The sequence below is a fragment of the Panulirus ornatus genome, chromosome 37, assembly GCF_036320965.1.
Source record: "Panulirus ornatus isolate Po-2019 chromosome 37, ASM3632096v1, whole genome shotgun sequence".
NCBI classification, from domain to species: domain Eukaryota; kingdom Metazoa; phylum Arthropoda; class Malacostraca; order Decapoda; family Palinuridae; genus Panulirus; species Panulirus ornatus.
In genome coordinates, this window is record NC_092260.1 from 3,984,508 (window position 1) to 3,997,914 (window position 13,407).

A 13,407-nucleotide genomic window follows, 5' to 3' on the forward strand; every position below is an offset into this window, starting at 1 on the left:
GAGGTGAACAAGAGGGCAAATGAGAGTTGGGGTGAGAGAGTATCATTAAATTTTAGGGAGAATAAAAAGATGTTTTGGAAGGAGGTAAATAAAGTGTGTAAGACAAGGGAACAAATGGGAACTTCAGTGAAGGGGGCTAATGGGGAGGTGATAACAAGTAGTGGTGATGTGAGGAGATGGAGTGAGTATTTGAAGGTTTGTTGAATGTGTTTGATGATAGAGTGGCAGATATAGGGTGTTTTGGTCAAGGTGGAGTGCAAAGTGAGAGGGTTAAGGAAAATGATTTAGTAAACAGAGAAGAGGTAGTAAAAGCTTTGAGGAAGATGAAAGCCGGCAAGGCAGCAGGTTTGGATGGTATTGCAGTGGAATTTATTTAAAAAGGGGGTGACTGTATTGTTGACTGGTTGGTAAGGTTATTTAATGTATGTATGATTCATGGTGAGATGCCTGAGGATTGGCAGAATGCTTGCATAGTGCCATTGTATAAAGGCAAAGGGGGTAAGAGTGAGTGCTCAAATTACAGAAGTATAAGTTTGTTGAGTATTCCTGGTAAATTATATGGGAGGGTATTGATTGAGAGGGTGAAGGCATGTACAGAGCATCAGATTGGGGAAGAGCAGCGTGGTTTCATAAGTGGTCGAGGATGTGTGGATCAGGTGTTTGCTTTGAAGAATGTATGTGAGAAATACTTAGAAAAGCAAATGGATTTGTATGTAGCATTTATGTATCTGGAGAAGCCATATGATAGAGTTGATAGAGATGCTCTGTGGAAGGTATTAAAAATATATGGTGTGGGAGGCAAGTTGTTAGAAGCAGTGAAAAGTTTTTATCGAGGATGTAAGGCATGTGTACATGTAGGAGGAGAGGAAAGTGATTGTTTATCAGTGAATGTAGGTTTGCGGCAGGGGTGTGTGATGTCTCCATGGTTGTTTAATTTGTTCATGGATGGGGTTGTTAGGGAGGTGAATGCAAGAGTTTTGGAAAGAGGGGCAAGTATGCAGTCTATTGTAGATGAGAGAGCTTGGGAAGTGAGTCAGTTGTTGTTCGCTGATGATACAGCGTTGGTGGCTGATTCATGTGAGAAACTGCAGAAGCTGGTGACTGACTATGGTAAAGTGTGTGAAAGAAGAAAGTTAAGAGTAAATGAGAATAAGAGCAAGGTTATTAGGTACAGTAGGGTTGAGGGTCAAGTCAATTGGGAGGTAAGTTTGAATGGAGAAAAACTGGAGGAAGTAAAGTGTTTTAGATATCTGGGAGTGGATCTGGCAGCGGATGGAACCATGGAAGCGGAAGTGAATCATAGGGTGGGGGAGGGGGCAAAAATTCTGGGAGCCTTGAAGAATGTGTGGAAGTCGAGAACATTATCTTGGAAAGCAAAAATGGGTATGTTTGAAGGAATAGTGGTTCCAACAATGTTGTATGGCTGCGAGACGTGGGCTATGGATAGAGTTGTGCGCAGGAGGGTGGATGTGCTGGAAATGAGATGTTTGAGGACAATATGTGGTGTGAGGTGGTTTGATCGAGTAAGTAATGTAAGGGTAAGAGAGATGTGTGGAAATAAAAAGAGTGTGGTTGAGAGAGCAGAAAAGGGTGTTTTGAAATGGTTTGGTCACATGGAGAGAATGAGTGAGGAAAGATTGACCAAGAGGATATATGTGTCAGAGGTGGAGGGAATGAGGAGAAGTGGGAGACCAAATTGGAGGAGGAAAGATAGAGTGAAAAAGATTTTGAGTGATTGGGGCCTGAACATGCAGGAGGGTGAAAGGTGTGCAAGGAATAGAGTGAATTGGAACGATGTGGTATACCGGGGTCAATGTGCTGTCAACGGGTTGAACCAGGGCATGTGAAGCGTCTGGGGTAAACCATGGAAAGTTGTGTGGGGCCTGGATGTGGAAAGGAAGCTGTGGTTTCGGTGCATTATTACATGACAGCTGGAGACTGAGTGTGAACGAATGGGGCCTTTGTTGTCTTTTCCTAGCGCTACCTCGCACATATGAGGGGGGAGGGGGATGTTATTTCATGTGTGGCGAGGTTGCGATGGGAATAAATAAAGGCAAACAGTATGAATTATGTACATGTGTATATATGTATATGTCTGTGTGTGTATATATATATGTGTACATTGAGATGTATAGGTATGTATATTTCCGTGTGTGGACGTGTATGTATATACATGTGCATGTGGGTGGGTTGGGCCATTCTTTCATCTGTTTCCTTGCGCTACCTCGCTAACACGGGAGACAGCAACAAAGCAAAATAAATAAATAGATGAATATAATTGTTGAAAGTGTTATTACTTTTGGCTAAAAAGCAAATTTCTTTCATTCAGACCATTCTATTCCTGCAACTATATATGCAGTTACATATGCATTTACACATATGTGTATGTCAACACTCATTCTCTGTTATGTTTCTGTTTACATGCACTTGTACTCACACATCCTTGTAATGAAATGTATATGTCCTCATACATATCCACAGACTACACTTTTAATGAAGATTCTGCAAAATGATAACTTGAGATAAGCATTTGTCTTAGCACAATCCCAGTATTGCAGGATTTTGACGGGAAAATTTTTAACCGTATACAGTTGGAGGCTATGACTGTTGTATTCATTTTGATGTAATTGTCATGAGAGGATTGCTACATCTTAATAATATGGGGCAGGGAACTAGAACCAACAGATTGTTTGCTATTAGATTTGAGAGTTGGATAAGATCCATATATTTTGAATATTGATGATGTGGTTTGATGGCCTTCCTCCTACTTTCTGCAGTGATGCCTACACTTCATGAAGACTGCCCTGATGGTTTCTCTTGTACGCCACTACGTTCCAGGCCAGCCAAAGAGGACTACCAAAGAATCATGATTCCCCATCAGAGCTGCATTTTTATATATAGCTTTGTATTAACTGAATATCATAATTAGGAATTATTTTCATAGGGGTCATTGGTTTTATGATAATTCCTCTTAAGGAAGGACCATGGTTAATTTGAAATTACAGGAAATTTAATTCCTTTAATTTTTCCCAATCATATAAAGTGTTTGTTTGTGAAAGAAAACATCGCTTCTGCTCCAAATACCAAAATTGATGTTTTAGATAGTAAACTCAAACATTCTTTGGAAAGTTTATAGGTTGATAAGATTATCTTAGATGCAGCATGAGGGAATTATGGTCTTGGTTTTCCCTCCTGAGTGAGCCTTCCCCAGATTAGTGCATGACCCTTCTTTGAAATAACATCCATAGTTTGTGAAGAAGTGAAACTGACAGCTTTTTCTCTAATGATAAGTTGATCTTTGCCTGATAGATATTAGGACTGAACCTCAATCTTATATCTTAGTCTCGCATGTGTTGAAGATGTACTTTCCAGGTGGCTCTACTAAGTGTTCCCAGATTGCAGTCCGCTTTACACATTAGTAACTGTATTTATAATGTTACCTGCTTTTTAAGGACATTGATGTTTACATTTTCAGTAATGAAGCACCTTTATTTTATTAGTTTTGGTATACTGCCGATGAATTATCTCTATTTAAAATAAAGTAGATTATTGCAATGTATTTCAAAGTACCACATATTAGAAGCACAGTGAAGGCTGGCCTCTGAAAAGCCAAATTTCTGAAAACAATAAATTCCCCAAAACTGTTGTCCAATGCATTGAAGATTACTAACAACTGGGAATATGAGTTTCCAGAGTAGTCCATTTAGTTTCATACACCATTTTTCTCCTCATCTGGCTATGTAGTTTACTATGTACTTTCAAAGCATACATGGCTATTTTCATCTAAACACATGGTAGTAATGCTTCATGCTTCTTGCAGTAATCTACCATATTTTTCATGAATTATGACCTTATGATGGCATCCAGAACATGAACAAGTGATGGTTCTGGGCATAGATTTGCAACCAGGAAGTATAATGTGCTTACGCTTTTGAAAATTAGATAAGGTGGTATCAGTATATTACCTGACTGAGTCTGACTGTATTGGTATGACAACAGCACATGATGTCCAGAGAAAGCTGTTAAGATATTTTGCTGTTAAAATTTTACACAGAGAGTGAACTTGATAGGGACACTGCTAATCATAAATCAGTACATGAAGTTAGATCAACTGACTGTGGTAGGCTTGAGTTTAACTGTCTTGAATAATGTTGCTTTGAAGTTGTACCTATTTCTAGGCCACTTTTGAGTGAAAAAGCTTATTATCTTCAAGAGGAATAAAATTTTAGAGAGCCTTGTGACTCCTCAGGGAGATGGATTTATAAATGTAAGTTGTGTCATGGCATTCACTGTCTTGGAACATGTGATAAGAATCTCACAGCAGATAAAGAGGCTTCTAAAAGGTATATTGACGTTTTCAAAGCTAGTGAATGCTGAAAACCATATTCTATAACTGATTTGCTGTGCGGCTGAAACCACACTCTTCTAGCATTGCTTACCAAGATACTTACTTGCTTTAGCAAATGAACATTCATTGTCTGGTGTATAGGAAGCAGAGTGATTGTTCTTAAGTATGCAAATGCCTCTAGCATGTCCAAGTTAGATTTGCTTTCTTGTTGGCAAGGCTATTCATCTTTGTCCCCTGAATGATTTATGGATGCAGTAGATGGGCCTGGATCACTTTACAACTAATGCATTGAAAATAATTCTGTGGTGGATCCTAGGTAACTCTGATGTAAAAGGTCAGGCTGCTGGGGGATAGCGGAATTGTTCTCCCTGTCGCTAATTGTTCTGCACATTCTCCTGCATATGTTTAGAAAGGTTTTCACAACTGTTGTGCCCTCCATCATTAATTCACTGATCAAACCCATGACTTGGAGTGATTCACAGCTGGAAGTACATTTTCAGAAAGGAATTCATGTGCTGTATGCTAAATATTAATTCACCTACTGATGCACTCAAAACATTCAAGAAAAAGTTCATCAAGAATTGCATATATATACGTGAGACTTAACCATATTATAGTCACAAGTGCCTAGATGTTCTCCAACATGGGTATTGGTTACTAAGAACTCCTGGGATCCAAGAACTAAATCAAGTATATTAGCTCCCCTTGTCAGGTCGGTGATGCTTTGGTAAGGAAAATTGTCTTCAGCAAAGTTAATAAATCGAGTAGATTCACTCTCTACATTTGAGATACTTTGCCAGTTGATGTCTGGAAGATTAAACCCTAGAATGATCAAGTTTTTATCATGTATTGCTCATTGTAAACTGTTGTACATGACAGTGTCAATGTTTGCTGGCTGGCTAGGCTGTCTATAAATGACATTTATGTAAAATTTGGGAGATTCTGTGTTAATCTGAACCCACAAGTGTTCAACATCAGCAGATGTTGTAGTATGATTTCAATAGGGTTTAAGTAAGATTTTACTTACAGTGCAGTTACTCCTTGACCATCTCTATCCCTTACAAATAATTTGAAGTCTGGTAGATTGAACTCACTGATTAGATCCTTGTTTTTCATGTTCAGAAATGTTTCTCGTAGACTAGTGATATCAACATGTTCAGTGTTTACCAAACAAAGCATTTTAGCTGTTTTGTTTTGGATTGTAAAGCCCATTCAATTTCTTTCAGTGATTTCTCTAGGAGACTGGTGGTATGACTTGCTGACCAGCTAATTTTGAACCTAATTTTGAAGAGCTCCCATTACCTACAGTCACTGTCTGGTGGGGTAGGGAGGGGATTCCATCTGACCTCCCTTGTGTGACACGTAATATGATCTGACCTAACCTCAATTGCCTATTTGTGGTGGTCACCACGCCAACCTCTACTGGGTCTCGACAAAAATTTTCCCCTGTAGTTGTAAGGCAATTGGATCTCAGATTCACATTGCTAAGAGTTCTGCCTCTTTATTGTTGAAGTGAATGCTGTCTTTGTTGTATAGTTCTTTGTCTTTTATGAAGTCAAGCCAAGGATCTAAAAAATCAGTTAGTATCCATACACAAGTTTTTGTTATGTTGTGTTGTATTGTGTTTCTGTATACTTAAGAAGCATTACACTACTGGTTTCTACTTGAGTTTGGGTCAACCCCCACTATGAACCATGGCCAGCTTATTGGTCATCTACATGAGCAGCATGAAAGAATCATTAGACAAAATGGGAACATCAGCAAGAAACAGATGAATACTGAATTAGTAGTCTCATTTAGTGAAAGATGTGTAAAAGATCTCCTGTAAATAATGTGTGAAAGACAAGAACAAATGGGAACATCGGCACAGGGGGAAAAAGAGCAAGTAATAACGGGTTGTGATGGAATGAGTATTTTGAGGGATTGTTAAAAGTGTTTGATAATAGAGTGGCAGATGTAGGGTGTTTTGGTCAGGAGAGTCATGGAGAGTGGTTTGGTGAGGAGAGAAGGGGTGGTGAAAGCAAGATGAAATGCAATAAGCAGCAGGAGTCGATGGCATTGAAATTGAATTTATAAAGAAAGGGGGTGACTGAGTTGTTGATTGGTTGGTACGGTGAAGTACCTGAGGATTGGTGGAATGCATGTATAGTGTCATATATGCTGAAATATGATGCTGAAAAAGGTGAGTTTTGTCAGTTGGAGAGTTAGCAACAGATGGATCACATAAGAAAAGAAGGGAAAGGCAAAATTTGAAGTTAAATGTGACATGTAAAGATTCACAACGGCAAAAGGGATAAAGGTGAGTGTTCAGACCACAGAGGCTTAAGTTTGTTGAGTATTCCTGGGAAATTATATGGGAGGGTATTGATTGAAGGGTAAAGGCATGTACTGTGCACCAGACTGGGGAAGAGCAGTGTGGTTTCAGAAATGGTGGAGGATATTTGGATCAGTTGTTTGCTTTGAAGAATTATGAGAAAAATACTTGGTCAAACATATGGATTTATATGTGACATGTGTGGATCTGGAGAAGGCACATGATAGGGTTGATACAGATGCTTTGTGGAAGGTCTAAAGAATATTTGGTGTGGAAGGTAAGCTGCAAGAAGCCGAGAAGTTTATATCAAGAGTGTACAGCGTGTGTATGAGTAGGAAGAGAAGAGAGTGAATGGATCCCACTGAAGGTCAGTCTGTGGTAGGGGTGTGTAATGTTGCATGGTTAATTTTTTTGGATGGGGTATTGAGGGAAGTGCATGCAATAGCTCTGGAGAGATGAGCAAGTATGCAGTCTGTTGGGAATGAGAGAGCCTGGGAAGTAAGTCATTTGTTGTTCACTGATGATACAGGGCTGGTGGCTGATTCAAGTGAGAAACTGAAGAAGTTAGTGACTGAGTTTGGATGATGTGTGAAAGGAGAGAGTTGAGAGTAAATGTGAATGAAAGCAAGGTTATTAGGTTCAGCAGGGGTAAGGAACAAGTTGCTTGGGATTTGCATTTGAATAGAGAAAAATTGGAGGAAGTGTTTCAGATATCTGGGAGTGGACTTAGCAGCAGATGGAACCATGGAAGTGAAGTGAGTCATAAGATGTGGAGGGGGTGAAAGTTCTGGGAGCATTGAAAAGTGTGTGGAAGACAAGAACATCATCTTGGAAAGCAAAAATGGCTATGTTTCAAAGAATAATAGTTCCAACAATATTATATTGTTGTGAGGCATGGAATATCCATAGGGTTGCATGGAGGAGAATGGTTATGTTGGAAATGAAATTTTTTAGGGGAGTATGTGGTGTGATGTGGTTTGATCAGGTAAGTAATGAAAGGGTAAGAGAGATGTGTTGTAGTAAAAAGAATGTGGTTGAGAGAGCTTAAGAAGGTGTATTGAAATTGTTTAAACATATGGAGAGAATGAGTGAGGAAAGGTTGACAGAGAGGATGTATGTGTCAGAAATGGAGTGAACAAGGAGAAGAAGGAAACCAAATTGGAGATGGAAGGATGGAGTGAAACAGATTTTGAGCAACTAGGGCCCGAAATTTATTGATACTCTCTCACCTCAGCTCTCATTTGCCCTCTTTCTCACCTCTTGCACCTTTCTCTTGACCTCATGCCTCTTTCTGTTATACATCTCCCAGTACTGTGCACTATTTCCCCTGCAGAAATCATCCAAATGCCTCTCTCTTCTCTTTCACTAATAATCTTATTTCTTCATCCCACCACTCACCACTCACTACCATGCTTCTCATGCCACAAGCATCTTTTGCACAAGCCATCACTGCTTCCCTAAATACATCCCATTCCTCCCCCCATTCCCTGTATGTCCTTTGCTCTCACCTTTTCCCATTCTGCACTCAGTCTCTCCTGGTACTTCCTCACTCAAGTCTCCTTCCCAGGCTCACTTACTCTCACCACTCTCTTCACCCCAACATTCTCTCTTCTTCTCTGAAAACCTCTACAAATCTTCACGTTCGCCTCCACAAGATAATGATCAGACATCTCTCCAGTTGCACCTCTCAGCACATGAACATCCAAAAGTCTTTCTTTCGCATGCCTATCAATTAACACATAATCCAATAATGCTCTCTGGTCATGTCTCCTACTTACATATGTATACTTATGTATATCTCTTTTTAAACCAGGTATTCCCAATCACCAGTCCTTTTTCAGCACACAAGTCTACAAGCTCTTCACCATTTCCATTTACAACACTGAACACCCCATGTACACCAATTATTCACTCCACTGCCACATTACTCACCTTTGCATTCAAATCACCCATCACTATAACCCGGTCTCGTGCATCAAAATGACTAACACACTCACTCAGCTGCTCCCAAAACACTTGCTTCTCATGATCTTTCTTCTCATGCCCAGGTGCATAGGCACCAATATTCACCCATCTCTCCAACCACTTTCAGTTTTACCCTTATCAATCTAGTGTTTACTTTCTTACACTGTATCACAAACTCCCACCACTCCTGTTTCAGGAGTAGTGCTACTCCTTCCCTTGCTCTTGTCCTCTCACCAACCCCTGACTTTACTCCCCAAACATTCCCAAACCACTCTTCCCCATTACCCTTGAGCTTTGTTTCACTCAGAGCCAAAACATCCAGGTTCCTTTCCTCAAACATACTACCTATCTCTCCTTTTTTCTCATCTTGGTTACATCCACACACATTTAGACACCCCAATCTGAGCCTTCGAGGAGGATGAACACCCTCCGCATGAATCCTTCTTGTGTTTCCCCTTATAGAAAGTTGAAATGCATGAAGGATAGGGTTTCTAGCCTCCCCTTCTGCCCCCTTTAGTCACCTTCTATGACATGTGAGGAATGCATGGGAAGTATTCTATCTCCCCTATCCCCAGATATATATATATATAAATATATATATATATTCTTCTTTCTTTCATACTATTCGCCATTTCCCGTGTTAGCGAGGTGGCACTAACAACAGAGGACTGGGCCTTTGAGGGAATATCCTCACTTGGCTCCTTTCTCTGTCCCTTCTTTTGGAAAATTAAAAAACCGAGAGGGGAGGATTTCCAGCCCCCCTCTCCCTTCCCTTTTAGTTGCCTTCTACGACACGCAGGGAATACGTGGGAAGTATTCTTTCTCCCCTATCCCCAGGAATATATATTTTTATTATTTTTCTTATTTTGCTTTGTCGCTGTCTCCCGCTTTTTTTTTTTTTTTTTTTCCAAAAGAAGGAACAGAGAAAGGGGCCAGGTGAGGATATTCCCTCAAAGGCCCAGTCCTGTGTTCTTAACGCTACCTCGCTATCGCGGGAAATGGCGAATAGTATGAAAAAAAAAAAAAAAAAAATATATATATATATATATATATATATATATATATATATATATATATATATATATATATATATATATATATATAATGGAAGTAAGGGGAGTGGGGGAGGAATGGGATGTATTTAGGGAATCAGTGATGGATTGCGCAAAAGATGCTTGTGGCATGAGAAGAGTGGGAGGTGGGTTGATTAGAAAGGGTAGTGAGTGGTGGGATGAAGAAGTAAGAGTATTAGTGAAAGAGAAGAGAGAGGCATTTGGACGATTTTTGCAGGGAAAAAATGCAATTGAGTGGGAGATGTATAAAAGAAAGAGACAGGAGGTCAAGAGAAAGGTGCAAGAGGTGAAAAAAAGGGCAAATGAGAGTTGGGGTGAGAGAGTATCATTAAATTTTAGGGAGAATAAAAAGATGTTCTGGAAGGAGGTAAATAAAGTGCGTAAGACAAGGGAGCAAATGGGAACTTCAGTGAAGGGTGCAAATGGGGAGGTGATAACAAGTAGTGGTGATGTGAGAAGGAGATGGAGTGAGTATTTTGAAGGTTTGTTGAATGTGTTTGATGATAGAGTGGCAGATATAGGATGTTTTGGTCGAGGTGGTGTGCAAAGTGAGAGGGTTGAGGAAAATGATTTGGTAAACAGAGAAGAGGTAGTGAAAGCTTTGCGGAAGATGAAAGCCGGCAAGGCAGCAGGTTTGGATGGTATTGCAGTGGAATTTATTAAAAAAGGGGGTGACTGTATTGTTGACTGGTTGGTAAGGTTATTTAATGTATGTATGACTCATGGTGAGGTGCCTGAGGATTGGCGGAATGCTTGCATAGTGCCATTGTACAAAGGCAAAGGGGATAAGAGTGAGTGCTCAAATTACAGAGGTATAAGTTTGTTGAGTATTCCTGGTAAAGTATATGGGAGGGTATTGATTGAGAGGGTGAAGGCATGTACAGAGCATCAGATTGGGGAAGAGCAGTGTGGTTTCAGAAGTGGTAGAGGATGTGTGGATCAGGTGTTTGCTTTGAAGAATGTATGTGAGAAATACTTAGAAAAGCAAATGGATTTGTATGTAGCATTTATGGATCTGGAGAAGGCATATGATAGAGTTGATAGAGATGCTCTGTGGAAGGTATTAAGAATATATGGTGTGGGAGGAAAGTTGTTAGAAGCAGTGAAAAGTTTTTATCGAGGATGTAAGGCATGTGTACGTGTAGGAAGAGAGGAAAGTGATTGGTTCTCAGTGAATGTAGGTTTGCGGCAGGGGTGTGTGATGTCTCCACGGTTGTTTAATTTGTTTATGGATGGGGTTGTTAGGGAGGTAAATGCAAGAGTTTTGGAAAGAGGGGCAAGTATGAAGTCTGTTGGGGATGAGAGAGCTTGAGAAGTGAGTCAGTTGTTGTTCGCTGATGATACAGCGCTGGTGGCTGATTCATGTGAGAAACTGCAGAAGCTGGTGACTGAGTTTGAAAAAGTGTGTGGAAGAAGAAAGTTAAGAGTAAATGTGAATAAGAGCAAGGTTATTAGGTACAGTAGGGTTGAGGGTCAAGTCAATTGGGAGGTGAGTTTGAATGGAGAAAAACTGGAGGAAGTGAAGTGTTTTAGATATCTGGGAGTGGATCTGGCAGCGGATGGAACCATGGAAGCGGAAGTGGATCATAGGGTGGGGGAGGGGGCGAAAATTCTGGGAGCCTTGAAGAATGTGTGGAAGTCGAGAACATTATCTCGGAAAGCAAAAATGGGTATGTTTGAAGGAATAGTGGTTCCAACAATGTTGTATGGTTGCGAGGCGTGGGCTATGGATAGAGTAGTGTGCAGGAGGATGGATGTGCTAGAAATGAGATGTTTGAGGACAATGTGTGGTGTGAGGTGGTTTGATCGAGTGAGTAACGTAAGGGTAAGAGAGATGTGTGGAAATAAAAAGAGCGTGGTTGAGAGAGCAGAAGAGGGTGTTTTGAAGTGGTTTGGGCACATGGAGAGAATGAGTGAGGAAAGATTGACCAAGAGGATATATGTGTCGGAGGTGGAGGGAACAAGGAGAAGAGGGAGACCAAATTGGAGGTGGAAAGATGGAGTGAAAAAGATTTTGTGTGATCGGGGCCTGAACATGCAGGAGGGTGAAAGGAGGGCAAGGAATAGAGTGAATTGGAGCGATGTGGTATACCGGGGTTGACGTGCTGTCAGTGGATTGAATCAAGGCATGTGAAGCGGCTGGGGTAAACCATGGAAAGCTGTGTAGGTGTGTATATTTGCATGTGTGGACCTATGTATATACATGTGTATGGGGGTGGGTTGGGCCATTTCTTTCGTCTGTTTCCTTGCGCTACCTCGCAAACGCGAGAGACAGCGACAAAGTATAATATATATATATATAATATATTTTTTTTTTTTTTTTTTTTTTTTTTTATACTTTGTCGCTGTCTCCCGCGTTTGCGAGGTAGCGCAAGGAAACAGACGAAAGAAATGGCCCAACCCCCCCCATACACATGTACATACACACGTCCACACACGCAATATACATACCTACACAGCTTTCCATGGTTTACCCCAGACGCTTCACATGCCTTGATTCAATCCACTGACAGCACGTCAACCCCTGTATACCACATCGCTCCAATTCACTCTATTCCTTGCCCTCCTTTCACCCTCCTGCATGTTCAGGCCCCGATCACACAAAATCCTTTTCACTCCATCTTTCCACCTCCAATTTGGTCTCCCTCTTCTCCTCGTTCCCTCCACCTCCGACACATATATCCTCTTGGTCAATCTTTCCTCACTCATTCTCTCCATGTGCCCAAACCACTTCAAAACACCCTCTTCTGCTCTCTCAACCACGCTCTTTTTATTTCCACACATCCCTCTTACCCTTACGTTACTTACTCGATCAAACCACCTCACACCACACATTGTCCTCAAACATCTCATTTCCAGCACATCCATCCTCCTGCGCACAACTCTATCCATAGCCCACGCCTCGCAACCATACAACATTGTTGGAACCACTATTCCTTCAAACATACCCATTTTTGCTTTCCGGGATAATGTTCTCGACTTCCACACATTTTTCAAGGCTCCCAAAATTTTCGCCCCCTCCCCCACCCTATGATCCACTTCCGCTTCCATGGTTCCATCCGCTGACAGATCCACTCCCAGATATCTAAAACACTTCACTTCCTCCAGTTTTTCTCCATTCAAACTCACCTCCCAATTGACTTGACCCTCAACCCTACTGTACCTAATAACCTTGCTCTTATTGACATTTACTCTTAACTTTCTTCTTCCACACACTTTACCAAACTCCGTCACCAGCTTCTGCAGTTTCTCACATGAATCAGCCACCAGCGCTGTATCATCAGCGAACAACAACTGACTCACTTCCCAAGCTCTCTCATCCCCAACAGACTTCATACTTGCCCCTCTTTCCAAAACTCTTGCATTTACCTCCCTAACAACCCCATCCATAAACAAATTAAACAACCATGGAGACATCACACACCCCTGCCGCAAACCTACATTCACTGAGAACCAATCACTTTCCTCTCTTCCTACACGTACACATGCCTTACATCCTCGATAAAAACTTTTCACTGCTTCTAACAACTTTCCTCCCACACCATATATTCTTAATACCTTCCACAGAGCATCTCTATCAACTCTATCATATGCCTTCTCCAGATCCATAAATGCTACATACAAATCCATTTGCTTTTCTAAGTATTTCTCACATACATTCTTCAAAGCAAACACCTGATCCACACATCCTCTACCACTTCTGAAAC

The 13,407-nt window shown here is 40.9% G+C and overlaps 1 protein-coding gene across 33 annotated transcripts in view; it reads left to right on the forward strand.

Moving 5' to 3' along the window:
- Ndae1 (Na[+]-driven anion exchanger 1) overlaps nt 1-13,407 on the forward strand; it is a 680,061-nt gene that overhangs the window by 122,908 nt on the left and 543,746 nt on the right. For 19 of the 33 annotated variants that reach the window (XM_071683724.1, XM_071683696.1, XM_071683715.1 and 16 more), the window contains one exon: nt 2,778-2,819. The exons of the other annotated variants lie outside the window; for them this stretch is intronic. In XM_071683724.1, coding sequence (XP_071539825.1) covers nt 2,778-2,819 — 42 coding nt within the window. The remainder of the gene's footprint in view (nt 1-2,777; nt 2,820-13,407) is intronic. 33 annotated transcript variants of the gene reach the window in all.